Source organism: Pezoporus flaviventris, unplaced genomic scaffold (genome assembly GCF_033815535.1).
Source record: "Pezoporus flaviventris isolate CSIRO_AGI_PZ_B2104156 unplaced genomic scaffold, CSIRO_AGI_Pfla_v1 ptg000015l, whole genome shotgun sequence".
NCBI classification, from domain to species: domain Eukaryota; kingdom Metazoa; phylum Chordata; class Aves; order Psittaciformes; family Psittacidae; genus Pezoporus; species Pezoporus flaviventris.
The window spans coordinates 38,930,833-38,945,962 of record NW_026892563.1 but is presented as its reverse complement, the minus strand read 5'-3'; the positions used below and the strand labels follow the sequence as shown (position 1 = coordinate 38,945,962).

At 45.3% G+C, this 15,130-nt stretch overlaps 1 protein-coding gene across 2 annotated transcripts; it reads left to right on the top strand.

Annotated features, from left to right (window-relative positions):
* Window positions 1-3,820: 3,820 nt before the first annotated feature.
* On the top strand, window positions 3,821-13,094 carry LOC133269648 (3 beta-hydroxysteroid dehydrogenase/Delta 5-->4-isomerase-like). 2 transcript variants are annotated; one of them, XM_061454186.1, is made up of 4 exons: window positions 3,821-3,887; window positions 4,147-4,369; window positions 7,491-7,655; window positions 11,122-13,094. In XM_061454186.1, the coding sequence occupies exons 2-4, from the start codon at window positions 4,216-4,218 to the stop codon at window positions 11,934-11,936; spliced, it is 1,134 nt and encodes a 377-aa protein (XP_061310170.1). In that variant the 5' UTR covers window positions 3,821-3,887; window positions 4,147-4,215; the 3' UTR covers window positions 11,937-13,094. The 2 variants fall into 2 exon arrangements, with proteins under 2 accessions (XP_061310170.1, XP_061310171.1); XM_061454187.1 differs by having other exon boundaries at window positions 3,855-3,882.
* Window positions 13,095-15,130: the final 2,036 nt, after the last annotated feature.

The following is a 15,130-nucleotide window of genomic DNA, read 5'->3' as shown; positions in this document are numbered from 1 at the left end:
TGGCAGACTGACAGCCCAGCAGATAAGACTCAGGAATCATGCTACATTGCACACATTGATGGATTTCAAGGATGTACAAGAGACTGAGTCAGCTGGGTGTGCTCAGTCCTGAGAAGGCTAAAGGCAAGGAGAGGGGGTATCACATCGCTGTCTTTTACTACTGAGTCAGAGGAAACAGGAAAGATGCAGCCCAACTTCTTGGATGTGTGCAGTAAAAGGGTGAAAGGTAATGGGCACAAGTTGCAATGAGGAAAATTCCAGCTAGAAATTAGTGGGAAAAAAATCAGCATGATGGTGGTCAGACACTGCAACAGAGGGCTTATTAAACACCCATCTCTAGTGATAATCAGAGCTTGACTGGGCAGGGACCTGAGCAATCTCATCTGATCTGAGGCTGCTTTGAGAAGAGGTTGGGTCAGAGACCTCCAGAGCCTCCTTTCAATCTAAATTGCTAGGGGACATCAAAGAATTATAAAATCAGAGCCACCCATCAGATCTGTACCCTGCTGTACTGGTGTGTTGCCATGGCCAACTACCATGGAGCTGCAGAGGCAGTACCTTTCCCTCTGTGGAAAGGCTGCAAAAAGCATTTTCTAAGAGAAAAATAAAGCTATTTAGTGAGTGAACTTAAAAGAAGAGCTCACAGGGTTTGACCAGGCTGAGAGTATATTGAACAAAGCCATCCTACAGCTTTTCCAAGACTCTGAAAGTTTTCTATGGTCTGGATTAAACCGACATGTACCAGTCTCATGCCCCCCATCCTGCTTTCTGTATTCGGTTATTGTGAATGTCCTTAACACAAATTCAAGTAAGGTCAAATCTTTCAAAAGAATTTTGCCCAAAGAGATCTTAAACATGTAGTTTAAGGACTAATCAAACCCTGCTGCCTCCCAGCATCTCTGCAGGACATAGCAGGGCCAGGGAATCACTCTATTTATCTAAAAAGTAGATCCAAATATAAGCATTTTGCTTTGCATATGGTGCAAATATCTACAGCCTTTAAATACATAATTCACTCATCAATTTCAGCTGAGGAACCACAGCTCTGCCTAATGATAAAGGGAAAATGAGACTAAATGGTTTTAGTTGATTGCCCAATTCATGTGTTCTCTAATATAGCAAAGGATCCTACAAGGTTTTCAGATCTTGAAGATCATATAAGAAAAGTTTACAATCACTTTCTCCCTTCTAGTGGAAGAATTTTGGTATTACTGAAATGGGAAGTATTTCTTGGCCAGGTTTGAATATATAGAAACACTGAGGTCTCTTAAGGTGGTTATCTTCATACCTTGGTTAAAATATCTTAAAACTGTTCCCCACTCTACGAAGTTGTGTTTATTCAGAGTTTGATTCAGCACAGCTGTCCAAAAGTTAATCATTTAAGTCTTGTTGCCTCTTGGCAATGTGTAACCAGAAGAGAGAAGAAAGTGTTTCCAGGAGGGAACAGTGTCTCCCACCATGAAGGGCAGAAGCTTTGCTTGACCAAATTGACATCTCAAAGTACAACCTCTTTCCTAGAGCTGCAGGCACGTAGGCATCTTTAGCTTGTAGGTATATCAGGGTTCCTGGTGTTCAGGAGTCTGGTGGACTTCGGACTTGTTGCTCATTGACACTGTTTTGGGGTGTACAGCATCCGCCTCTATGTCCTTCAGGGAACACCAGAGCCAGTCTTGTTTGTGGCACAGAAGAGCTGTCACACCACCCTGCATCCCCACATGGCAAAGTCAACAAGAAACAGAGGGTGGAAATGCTGTCTTTAGGTGAGGCCACAGGAAGCACCAGCAGGTCTGCTCTGGAACTGAGAAAACTGCTGCTGTCTGATCCCTGACATCCACAAGCAGCAGCAGTTCAAATGGAGGCTGCTATGTAGCAACGTATGAAATTCCCTCAAACTGAGCCAGGCACCTGGCCCAGTAGTGCCTAAGAGGACAAAAGCACACCAGCACTAAATCACCCTACCATCCCTGCTGTAGCACTCATAGAATCATAGACTAGTTAGGGTTGGAAAGGACCTCAGGATCATCCAGTTCCAACCCCCTGCCATGGGCAGGGACACCTCATGGTGTCACCCATGGCTCTGTCCAGCCTGGCCTTGAACACTGACAGGGATGGAGCATTCACAACTTCTCTGGGCAGCCTGTGCCAGCACCTCACCACCCTCACAGTAAAGAACTTCTTCCTTATATCTAACCCAAACTTCCCCTGTTCCAGTTTGAACCCATCATCCCTTGTCCTGTCAGTACAGTCCCTGATAAGGAGTCCCTCTCCAGCATCCTTGTAGCCCCCTTCAGATACTGTAGGGCTGCTCTGAGGTCTCCACGCATATTCTCATATGAAGCACTACTCCTGCTAAACTTGGCCATTCTAATAAGCAAGCTTGGTGTAAGAGACTATTTTCTATCCTAAGAGGCTATGTTGTATTGCCTGTTTTTATAATGCCTCTTTAAGGCATTTCATTCCCTTTCTACCAGTAAAAAGGAAGCCCTGTTTCAGAGAACACTGGTTGCAGCAGCAGGCTTTGGTCAGTTATTTTCCCTTGCAAAATGCATGCGCTGCTCACAATTAATTTGCAGCAGCTTCTGATAAGAACATACAGTGTCAAGGTTCTCACTGAGGGAAGCCAAGGAAAGAAGCACTGATAACAAATCGTTTAAAGCTTTGTGGGGGCAAGGAAAGGATTCTCAAGGACTCTGTGATTGAAACAGTTGCCACAACTCTGCCTTCTGTGTCAGCTAGAATGCTTCTCTCCTCCTACAGAAATGGTTTGGCTTTCTTCTGTCACTTGTGGGCCCAGTTTTGCTCTAAAAAAGTAACAATGTGGGGGTGCTGCCTCTATAGTTTTTCTCTTTAATGAGGGAACAAAATTCATGACAGAATTAAAGAAAGGGGAGTTTAGCAGTTATTCACGTGAGTGCAAGCAAAGCATTTTTTGAGATCCATTCCAGCTGTGCCTGGAATCAGTGATCCCCTTCCCAGTGGTTTCAGCCTCAGTTGCTGCGTTGCTGGGCTTCTTTGTAACTCCCTTCCTGCTTAAGCAGCTACGGGTTTATCATCCTGCTTCAGCAGGGATGTCTGCCTGACCCTGTGCGAGAGGGAGAGGAAATACATCCCCAGGCAGCATGTCCTGACAGTGCACAAAGACCCATGAAGGCACTGAAGGTATTAGGAGCTTCAGGCTAAGACCTAAGCCCTGCCCTGGTCTCACACTAGAAAACAGAGATTTCCTAGAACTGGAGTGAAACCCTAAGGAGAAACTCCAGAGCATTTTCCCTATGTTTTGGAGATGTAAAAGGTAACAACACAGCTGGCTGGAAAAGCACAGCCAGCCCCAGCCTTACTTTAACCAGGTACCCTCACACCAGACATTGCAGAGGGGAATGTTTTTCTCCTGTAATTTTAGTGGTACATCAGACCTTTTCATGACTTTGAATGCTTCAAGTGTCCTGAACAAATACAAAGTCTCAGAGGTTAGCTTTCGATCTTGTATAAAGTAAGAAACACATGCTATAATGAGGGAGCCCAGTATCCAAAAAAGTACAGCAGCAGATTCCACTTCTCAAACCATTATAAACAGCTACTCCTGTTATTTATATTTGATTGTAATGCCCTCTACCCTCATATTAACACTGTGTTACACAAGCAAGTCCAGATACAGGGAATTATCAGCATGAGGTTTACCCTCCAAGGACCCAGGCACACAAGACCTTGCTGCATCCTTCCTCTTTGAGAGGGGGAGGTGGAAACACCACATTCACTTGTACGTGAGAGGGAGGGGAAGCAAAATGACCAAGGGGTTGCTCTGCGGTATATAAATACAGGCAAGTCTCCCCCAGAGGCTTTTGAGCTCTAGAGAGGTGGAACCAAGGGCTGAAGCAGACTTTAGTGGGGTTTGCTTGGCATTGAAGTTGATTTGGGACATTTTCAGATTTGTTTCTTTAATTTGTAATAGTTTGTGAAGTTTTTTCTTTGCATGGAGAAGTGTGTAGGCTGCTTCTGAACAGGAATAGCTAGCAAAAGTAAGACATGCTTTAAGAATTGCTGTTTAATGCAGGCATGAGGGTTTGTTTTCCAGGAGTCTCTCTTTCTGGTAACAGCCTTTGATCTGTAAAGCCTCCAGAGGTTGATGTCGTGTGTTCATTTCCTCAGGCAGGAGGAGAACCAGCCGGTAGAAGCTCAAGACGCAGGCAGTTTGCCTCCGAGGAGCAGCCCAGAGCAATGTCCCTGGCTGGGGTAAGCTGCCTGGTGACAGGAGCAGGAGGATTTCTTGGCCAGAGGATTGTGCGCTTGCTGCTGGAAGAAGAGGAGGCGCTGGCTGAGATCCGACTGCTGGACAAAGCCTTTAGTGAGGAAGTACTTGGGGAATTTGGAAGTAAGTCCCCTCTCTTAAGGGCTGTGTGTTGCGGGTGTATGTGCTGTTGTCTCGTGTGGATTGCCTGGAAGCCTTTACCTCTCATCCAAACCAGTTTTTGCAGGTAGAGGTTTTATTTCAAGGAAGTCTTGCTTTATCCCTTCCTCTCGCACCAGCAAAGAAATCAGGCATAAAACATCTTTCAGAAACAGACATTTATAGACCGTTTGGTGCTTGAGCATTGAGTGTTTTTGCACTGCTAATCCAGTACTGCTCCAAAGGAGACGGAAAGTAGAGGAGAAGGAATATGGGTCTTTTCCCCAGGACTTTTGCTGAGAGAAAGTTCCTGCTCTGGGAATCTTCCTCCTGGCTTTTTGCTCAGTTTCAGACGTTCATTTGCCTTTATCACTGTATTCCAAACAGAAAGGCAGACTAGCAGTAGACCAGCCAGTAGCTTGCTTAGGCCAAAGAAGCCAGTAAATTGCTTTACCCTTTACAAATGAAAATAGGATGTAATTTGTAATTCTCTCCTATGAATACACAAAGTAAAGCATTTGAATGAACCATCCAATTAACCAGGGAGGTGAAGGTCTCTCACGAGGAGCGCCTTTTCCCACCATCTACCCCATGGCTGTTAGGACCTCTATAAAACAGCACTAAGAAACTTAAGCTAAGTCCCACAAGCCGCTGCTGTTTGCTTGAACTTTAAACAACACATAGAAAAGAGAAAGACAGTTCAGGGCAAATAATCTGACTGGACTGGCCGCTGAGTCAGACACTGCTCACAACAGGACACTGAATCTTACTGAATAATCATTTCATTTCCAAGCAAAAACTATCCCACAGAAAGCAGGGAGCATTGCTTATGGCTCAGAGGGCACAGAAACCATTGGTGAAGTAGAAGCAGCTTTCCCAGTGGGTACTTTCTCATAATCACTGTAGGCAGCAATGGAGACCTGAGATGAATTCATTTGGTATCTCCCCTACACATATGCTTGTTCTGATCCCTGGGCAATGGTTTGTGCAGATGGAAATCAAGTTTCTCTCTGCTGTTCATCTCAGTCTGAAACCACTCTCTGTCCATCATTTCTTCTTTCCTCCCCCTGCTTCCAAGATCACCTGCAGCTTTCCTCTTCCCCAGAGCAAAACAAGATCAATCTGCTGATTCCTGACAACTAGCTGATGCTGGTAAAGTAAACTAGGCCTATACTGTACTTAGCATGACAACTTCTGCTGGCTAAAGTGGAATGGAGGAGCAGCTTTCCTACCTCATATCACACACAACTTAAATTGATAGCTCAAACAAGGCACAAAGCAGCTAGACAGCAGATTTCTGGTGACTGATACCAACTATGCCTCTAATGAGCTTTAAAAGGGATGTATCTCTTTTAAATTTTTCCTGAAAGCTTTGGTCTGCATGTACAGAAACTCCACTTTTCTAACTCCTGCCCAGGCACAGAGGCCACTCTGAAGGGGCCACATGTGAGCATTTACATTGTGAACTATGTATGTCAGTCCTTTGGATTATTGCAACCTGCAAAGCCTTACTCATGGAGGACATCAACCTAAGGGCTGTACAAAGATCGACGTTTATTAGAGCAAATCTAACTGCCAGGTGCTTAACAAAAAGCCTAGCCCCATAATCTGACTCTTTTGTATCCATGCAAGTAGAGGTCAGTGTAAACCTTCTGGAAACAGAGCCCTAGGAAATGAATGCACTCTGTAAAACAAAAGAACATAAGAGAGCATGTGGCAGTGACTGGGTGACCGTGCTGGGCAGTAAATCTAGGTTTAGGAAGAGTTTTGTAAATGTTTCACAGATTTTACGTATCAGACCAACTGTGATGAGAAAAAAGGACCCTTGAGCCTATTGCCTCAGAATAATTGTTAAATTAATACAGGATTACATTCTAGCATGCTACAGAGATCATGGGATAAAACCATTGTAAAAGCTACTCCGCTCAGTTCCAGATTCCAGCAGCTGTCTCTCTTCTCCATTAAAGACATGGGATGAAATCCTGCCTGCTCTGGAGCTGGTGACACAGCACTAGCATGATTTCAGTCAGGGCTGAGGCTAAAAGCTGCATAAATGAATCAGGTTCTACAGCGGGCATTTGATTGTGCTGGGAGAAGACAGAGGATGCTGCTTTGCTGCAGCCACTTCCTCGCTCATGCCTGGGGAGCCCTCCAGTGCAGCACAGCAGGGGCTGGCCAGAGAGCTTGCTGTAATGGCACCACCTCCTGTAGGACATGATGAGAAAGTCCTCAGCCAGGCCAGAGATGGGCCAGGAGAGCAGCATGGCCTCCAGGAGGTCATCCTCTGCTGCCTCGGTTTTATTAATGCAGTTCTGGGGCTGTATTAAAGGATGCTTCTGCACAGCAAAACTTGCAGAAGGGATGGCTCTGAGACCTAGAGCTCCACCAGGATCACACACACTGGGTCCTGGGAGGGCTTCTAAAGCAGGAGTTAAAGCAAGCCAGGGTTGAGGTAGCTCAGGACAGCCTTGGGAGTTCAGGTTCGGACCAGAAAGATGTGCATGCTAAACATGACCCCCAGAACAGACACCGAAATGAAGCCAGAGCTGGATGTAGAAGAGGCACAGTAAATCTTGGCCAAGATACCTAAAAAAGATGCGTCAGAACTGAAAGTAATGTATTAAAGGAGCTGCAATATGGGCAAGGTCAAGGGGCAGAAAATAGGTGTGAACACAGCTCTGTTCACACATGCTGTAGGAGGAGAGAGATCATTCATCACCTTGAAGACAGGAGAATGCAGTGCCTGGCTCTTTGATATATTTGGATTATCACTTCTATAAAGAGGCAGTGACCAGAACAGGCACAAGTGAAGCTATCCCTGCTGTGAACTTTAGAACAGTCACACCTGAAGGAAGCTCCAGGCCCTTGGTAGCAGTGGGAAAGGGTTTTCTTTTAAACAACAAAAGAGAAAGAACCATGGTGAATATTGGCTCCAAAAATGTGGTAGGTAATTCAACATAGACTTCTAAAGCACTATAGTTAGCACTGCACAATATAGCACTGGAAAATGCCTTCTGTTTTGCTAGCCTTAAAATATCCACTCCCTTCAGAGCTCTTCTGAGGATGCTTGCAAGGTCTTTTGCTTTGCTTTCTGCTGCCCTTGCAGAGTTCCAGGGTAAGACTGAGGTGAAAATCCTGGAAGGGGACATCCGGGATGTGACGTTCCTGCACCGTGCCTGTCAGGGCATCTCCCTTGTCATCCACACGGCTTCCATCATTGACACCTTGGGCCTCGTAGAGAAGCAGCTGCTCTGGGAAGTCAATGTGACAGGTAAGTGAATGAAGCAGCTTTCCCAAACCCGTGTCTACTGTGTCTTGATCATCATCTGCTCAGGAGAGGGAGCACCCGGCCTGGTTTTCTGAGCCAGATTACCCGTGTACATCTTGCACACCATACCTGTGAGTGAAAAGCATGCCTTTGTGCAGCCCTATGGAGATACAGACCTCTCCACACCCAGTGTGCACTGGTCTTCCATTCAGGATTATTTACTCTAGTGAGCACTCACATATGCCCATCCTGACATCTGCACAGATCTGCCTTCAGTGGGGATAGCCACAATACCATGCTCAGTGGACCCTTCTGGAAGCAATTAACCTTCTGAAATCCCAGTGCATATCCGAGAAAACAGTTCTTATTCTCCCTCCCCATGAAGCATCCTGCCTGTGTACATTTATCAGTTGCTACAAACACTGCAGGCTTTGGCTGCAATTACAGCAACCTTGTGTTGCTAACATCCCACCCCCTGTGGCTCTCTGCGTCCTACCCTTTCTCTTCCTCGCCTTTACCGTTATGTCTGTGTGTGCATGAATGCAGTTCAGAGAAGCAGGTGCTCTCCCACCTTGATCTTATCATTAAATATCCCCCACCAAACTCAAAGCTGTGTGAGGAAGGGATTTCAGTAACTTCTCAGCCAGTGATGGGACCTACCTTTCTACTAAGGAGCCCCTGTTCCCCATCAGCTCAGAAGAAGGGGGAAGGTTTTGTCTAGGCAATGTGGCATCAACTGCCAAAAAAATTTATATGTCTTAAAAGAACAACTTCATCTCACTCCCTGTGATCCCAAATCCCTCTGTGCCTTTCGATGAACTGGTGCTGCCTAACTTGCATGCACGCTGACCTCCCTGGCTGTACCGCTTCAGTTCCTTGGTGAAGATCTGAGGACAATGTTCTTACTTCTGTGAGTAGTTTTCCTGGTTCTTTGTTCCTCTCTGCCATTGATACAGGGCTTCTTCACAGAAAAATAAGCAACATAATTCTACATCCACCACATAACAAATACTGGCTAGGCACCAGCGTTCATAGCAAGGGGGTGTTCTTTGTAGTTGAGTTGTCTCTTAAAGGCACCTTGAAAACAGCAGCTTGGCATTCTGGCTGTTTTCACCCGGTACATTCAGCTTCCAGACCCTTTCATTTCTGCTCAGTCAAAGCCTCAAACTGTCAGTCATCACAAATTAGAGCCCAGCAGGCAGCTTCTTAGCTCCCTGCCAGGAGGGAAGAGCAGAAAGGTGAGTTCCTGTAAACCTGTGTATTGGGTACTATGACAAATACATATACTGGGGTGGTAGCTCAGAAAGAGGACTTGTGAACGTCTTTCTTTATGAACATACTTCTGCTACTGTCTGGCTTTCACAGCAGAATGTGTTGCCTAAACCTAATGGGGGAAACAAAAACCACAACCTAAACCTAAACAAATATTAAAATGTCCCTAAAGCAGAAAGCTCTCTAGCTCTGAGCTAGAGTCAGAGCTGTTTGAGTGTGCTCCATCATTTCTTTTGGCAGGTTTAGGCTTCAGCACAAAGTATCTAGGTTTACATAAACCCTTCAGATCTCCCCACATGGAGTGTACCTGTGGATGAAGTAAAGCCCACTGGGCCAGTGAGGGTTAGCTGATAACACTCGGTAGAACGAAAGCACACACCAGACCTGCTCCTAGAGACAACTGACCCTAAGATCAGTCAGTAAATGCTGCTGTCCTCTTCCCTCGTTGCCTCCATTTCCATTCTGATGTTCTGCCTTTCTGACCAGCCAAGACACTATGTACTACATAGACTTGCAGCAAAAATGTTTTGGTTCTCCTAGAAAACAAAACTTTTGTAACACAAATGTGTCAAGAAATCAGCTGTCAATGTTCACAACCCAGAACAGAAGCAAACAAGCACAACTCGTTGTGATGCAGGGCTTTCCTCTGCCTCACACACCACACACGTGTGAGGCCTCAGTGCAAAAATAGCTTTGCAGAAGGGGAGTGAATTTTTAGGTTGGAAGGGAATTAAGAAAATAATTGAATATAATCCAAATAAAAGTACCCTGTGTGAATCAGAACCTCAGCCAGAAGGGCTTCGCTTCAAGCAACACTCGGAGACCTGCTCCATGGCAGATTTACTTCATTATGTGCGAATATGTGGAAGATGCTCAAATTCCCATTACTGTAAGAACCTTTTCATTTTCCACATACAACTTCAGGCTGCAAATAAAACACATTTTATTTGGGTGAATTTGATCTTGAACAGATACCAACTGTCAAGATAATTTTATGTTTGCTTCATTTGATTTTATCTAGCTCTTCTGCACTTTATTACTTGCCCTCACGTTTTAAACAGCATTGATGGCAAGAACTGAGCTATTAGTTTTTAAAAGAATATATTTTGTTAATTAATGTTCCAGATGAGCCTGGCTTGTGTGTCACCTAAACATAGTTCCTTGCATGGTTCCTTCATATTTTATTCCTGGCCGTGTAACCTTTTTTTCTTTGCCCTTCTTTGGTGTTTCTTAAACTTTTTCTCTTTCGAGCTTAGAAAATGGAATTTTGGTGCCCTGACAGTATTCAGTTCAATAATTCCTTGCATTTTCCACTCATTAATGGGTCCATGTTTTGCTGCCAATATTCCTTGCTCCTCTGAACCTCTTTTATTCATTATATTCTCTTTAGCAACGCTAGCCTGCTCTGCATCGTTCTGCCTTGAGTTGTGACAGACTGAGCAGACTTGTTAGATCATTCCTATGCCTCACTGCTAGTGTTTGATTTTATCCCCTAGATGTTAGGCCATGCACTTGTGATATCATATCAGTCATTTGGGTTTAATGTTCCTTTGCCAAAGTCTTTGCATCTTCTGTTCACAAGTCACTGGCCCTTTTACACGTAATTTCTCTTACACCATGCACAACAAATGAGGCAACTTGTGCCTCAAAGCTCAGATGAAGAAGAGTCTACTTGCAATTAAATCAGCAGACACTTATTCAAGTATTTATATCCCCTTAAATGTGCTTTCCTAGCTTAACCCTCTTGGCTATTTGAAAGACCCTGAACTTGCCAGTTTACCTCTACTCCCCTCGATGAAAGCATTGTGATAGGATTTTAAAAGTAAGAAATCCTGTACTACTGCAAATAAAAGCCAGAATATGCTGAAAAACAAGGCATATGTACACAAGCATCAATTTGCTCACTGCACTTTGTGTTCTTTTATTGCATGGTGTTGTGCATTGTTCATAAGATCTCCCTCTTCAAGCCCCGCATTGAACCCCATTAAACAGTGTATAGACTTGCACTGGGCAAAGCTGATTTTGGAGACTACTTCTGAAGGTTCTCTTCATTAAGCCAAGTCAATCCAACCAATCTCCAGCTGCAGAGAGGGGCGATCTAGCCAAGCTCAGGCCATAGATGCAGTTTCTGACCTAAACCCCCCACTTTTTTCAGCTTGGGGGGCTCTAGACTGACTTGCATGTTTCTCTTTTGAAGGTACACAGCTACTGCTGGAGGCATGTGTCCGCTGTAACATCCAGCACTTCATATATACTAGTACTATAGAGGTGACAGGCCCCAACTGCAAAGGTGACCCAATTTTTAATGGTGATGAAGATACAGCTTATGAGAGTGTGTCAAAATTTCCTTATGCCCAGAGTAAGAGACTGGCAGAAGATTCTGTGCTGAAAGCAGATGGCCAGGTGCTTAAAGGCGGTGGCACACTGATGACCTGTGCCCTGAGATCCATGTACATCTTTGGAGAAGGATGCCCATTTCTTCTAGGTCATCTGGATAAGTGTCTGTTGAACAGAAACGTCTACCTGCGCTTCTCCAGGAAGGAGGCTCTGGTGAACCCCGTGTATGTGGGAAACATTGCCTGGGCACACGTGCAGGCAGCCAGAGCCCTGCAAGACCCGCAGAAAGCCAAGCACATCAGGGGGCAGTTCTACTACATCTCGGATGACACTCCTCATATAAGCTATGCAGATCTGAATTACGAGCTTACCAAGGACCTAGGGTTTGGGATTGAGCCCCAGCTCCCCATGCCTCTGACAATGCTGTATTACTTCTCTCTGCTACTGGAGATCGTGAGCTTCTTGCTTCGGCCCTTTGTCAGATACATCCCCTCCACCAACCGTCACCTGGTCACTCTACTGAACACCCCATTCACCTTCTCTTACAGAAAAGCACGGAATGATTTTGGCTATGTGCCCCGCTACACGTGGGAAGAGGCAAAGCAGAGCACTGGTCAGTGGATTGCTTCCATCGTCCCCCAGAGAAGGCTGTACTTGAAAAGCAAGGCTGCCTAAGTCTTAGGAGGAGCTGAGACCTGGCTAAACACGTAGGGCCTTGAGCCAGGGGAGAGCTGAGTGAACAGCAGCAGCAGCAGATAACTCAAAGTGTTTAAATGGAGACTTTGTGTATCAGCCCCCTCATCCCCCCTCCCAACCCATGGCAAATAGAAGTGAATCTTTCATTTGTTTGTTGAGTACAGGCTGACTAGGGTGACCTTACTGCACGGGCCATATCCATTCCAACATCTTGTGCAGCACAAAGACATCGCTTTAGTACAACTACACACAATCCACGGTGTGAACACATCAGCCCTTCTTTTCACACCACGCCACCTTTAAGGCTTTTGTAAAGCACTATTTACCCTAGAACTATGACTACACTTTACAAATATATACTACTTAGCTATACCCTGTGCGCTCACCTCTTGCCAGCCTCACCAAACACAGAGTAGGTAGAAGCCACCTGATTGCAAAAGCTGTTACAAATCTTGCTTGCTTTTTCAAGAGCGTTGTCCGGTTTCATGTGCCATTCACCTGACAGTCAAACTTGAGAGCAAATCTGGACCCTGTAAGCATTGCGAGGCCTAAAGTACAAAGTAAATGAGACGTAGGTTTAGTTAGTATGGTGTATGGAAAGAGAGAAGGGAGAGATTTGGTCAGATGAGGGCTTCCTCATCCATTCTCATTTTCTTAGTTACCAATTCCAATATTGCAACAGATCTGGCTGCCCAGAAGAACAACAGCCTCAACAAGATGAAGAGGAGAAAAGTACTGCGGGGCAACACCTTGGTTTCTGAAGAGGTTCGGCTGCAGAGTCATGGCAATTGTGAACGATGAAGAAAAATTAACAGTGCTGAAAGCAGAAAATCACACTATTTCTGGGTTTCAGCTGGGAACAAAGGCTACCTTCAGCTGATAGCTGCATGGGTGCTGTCCCTGTGCTCTTCTGATGGCCACATGAGTTTCTGCAGAATGTGTGACTTGACTTTCAGACCAAAAATGTAGAACCTGTCTGAATAAATAGATGTGATCCTCTGTTTGCTTCTTAAACATAGAGCTCACTTGTTGAGAACGGCTCTGAAAGATGGGAATTTCTCTGTTCTGTTCAGGATGGTGTCACAGAAACATTTTATCTGACTCAGTACTAATGTAAATAAATCACATTTCCAGAGATGTTGGCAGCTTAAAGTCTGTGTTCAATTATTCAGTGCCCTGGACATTGGATACTCCCAGTGCAAATATCGCCATTTTCTTTACTAACATGTTGGGTGAAGTATGTGAGATCTGAAGCAGAAGAACACCAGCCACCAGGACTTCTGCTCATACTTTGGGGAGCCAGAAATAAGTTTTCCAGGCTCCCACTGATGGCTGTGTAAACACTTAGCAAACTAATACTTTGAATGCCATCCTTTCACACAGAACCACGTCAACATCTCTATCCTGCTCCACCGAGCAAACAGCATGCTGAACACCTTCATCAGAGTTCCTCCCTTATCAGTGAGCACACGAATCTATCCCATCCTGAAAGAGACCCATCCCCAGCCCCTTTGCCCTCTGCCCTCACACCACCAGAAGTCAAACCTCCAGGGTCTAGCCCCCTTGCACTAACCCTATGTCCTACTGCCCTCTGATGGGAGCTCTCTTCCTCTCCTGCTCCCTACATCAGTGCTTTTCCTCTCCCTTCATGTTCTTATTCTGTCTAGACCTCCCTGGTGATAAATCTGCTTAGCTACAGCCCCTCTGTTCATGTCTTCTTCCCTTGAGCCTCACCATTCACATTCTTTTCCCTTCCAGTCCCCTACACTGTTGGCTTTTTTCTCACCAAATGGCTCCTTTCCATTCCCCTCTGTACATACTCGGTTCCCCTTGGGTTCCCTCCATTTCTGTTTCCATTTCCAGCCCCACCTGGGCCCTTTGTTTGCAGTCTTTGTCCCTCCAGTCACCACCATTCATACTCCGCTCCCTTCCCGTTTCCTGCTTTCACTCTGTTCTTAGGAAGAAGGCTCTGAGCTGGCCATAAGCCTCTGAAAGATTCCCAAGTATGTAAAATCCACAGACCTCTGAGTGCTGCTCGTAAAGCTACTGATCAGCTCCATATACTTACATATACACGGTTATCTCCGCTGCCTCCAGGGTGGAATAAGGGTCTTTCTCTTTTGTGTAAGACAAAATACTGCAGAAGGAGGTTATCAAACCCTGCTTAGAAAAGCACAAAGAAGTGTTTAACCAGTAACACCCACTGTTTTTCTAGGCTAGTGATATTTCATTCTACAGTCCAGTGTAATGATGGGTGCAGCCACGGCTGCTCTGTCATCGAAGTAGGAGTAGAAAGGACAATTCGGGCACATGGAAATAGAGCAGGAAAGGAGTGGAGAGAACAAGAGAAGAACAGCGGCTATTTAATAGGGGAAAGCACTTAATACATCAGAGAGCTGGCATATTACAACACGAACCAGAAAACTGGGACATCTTTGCCCAGGTTTAACAGAGCTCCTAAAATACCTACATACGCTGCCAGAGCAAATATAAACCAACTCTTCTTCTGCAGTTCAGTGACTCCTTTCATGAATACAGGCTCCCACTGCCAGAGCTTACTTTGTCATTTCTGCCTTCTCAGTAGGACGGTGGGACATCTTCATCTCTCCAAGGGCCATGCTCCCAACAATCAGATTTCTAAGTATCGAATTCCTCTTTTGCTGAACTTCCTCCCTATTTCTTGCTATCATCACATCCCTTCCTTCAGTCTCCACGACAAGCTACTCCTGCTTACAGGAAGCTTATTCCCACTTCTGTCCCTATCCTGTCACCCTCCTCACACCTCATCAGCAACCCATACTTACTGTGACAGGGGACCTTGCTTCTCCTTAGTGGTTTCTTCCTTCATTCAATCACACTATAGAACTTATAACTGATTTTTTTTTAAGGGAAGGCACCAGTGCTCATAGGTGAAGTTTACAGGGGTTGTCTTGGTTTGGAAGCACTTCCTGCAGAGGACACATGGAAGGTTTTTCTCCTGTATCCAGAGTGCTTGTCTCCTAGAGCATCTTTTGGGTGGAGAAGGATACCATGGAAGCCCTCAAGGGCATGAATGCTGTCATATTGCCTCTCCCCAGGGAGGTCCCTCTGGTGCATTTCTGACACGGGCTGGCTCTCATATGCCTCTGCCTTGCTACACTTCTGAAAAGCATTATCTTCAAATGCCTCTGGTA

Excerpts from the sequence above, each read along its gene's own strand:
- LOC133269648 (XM_061454186.1), top strand. The coding sequence starts at position 4,216 with ATGTCCCTGGCTGGGGTAAGCTGCCTGGTGACAGGAGCAGGAGGATTT. Across the intron at positions 4,370-7,490 it reads AGTACTTGGGGAATTTGGAA|AGTTCCAGGGTAAGACTGAG; the intron begins GTAAGTCCCCTC and ends CTGCCCTTGCAG. Across the intron at positions 7,656-11,121 it reads CTGGGAAGTCAATGTGACAG|GTACACAGCTACTGCTGGAG; the intron begins GTAAGTGAATGA and ends TCTCTTTTGAAG.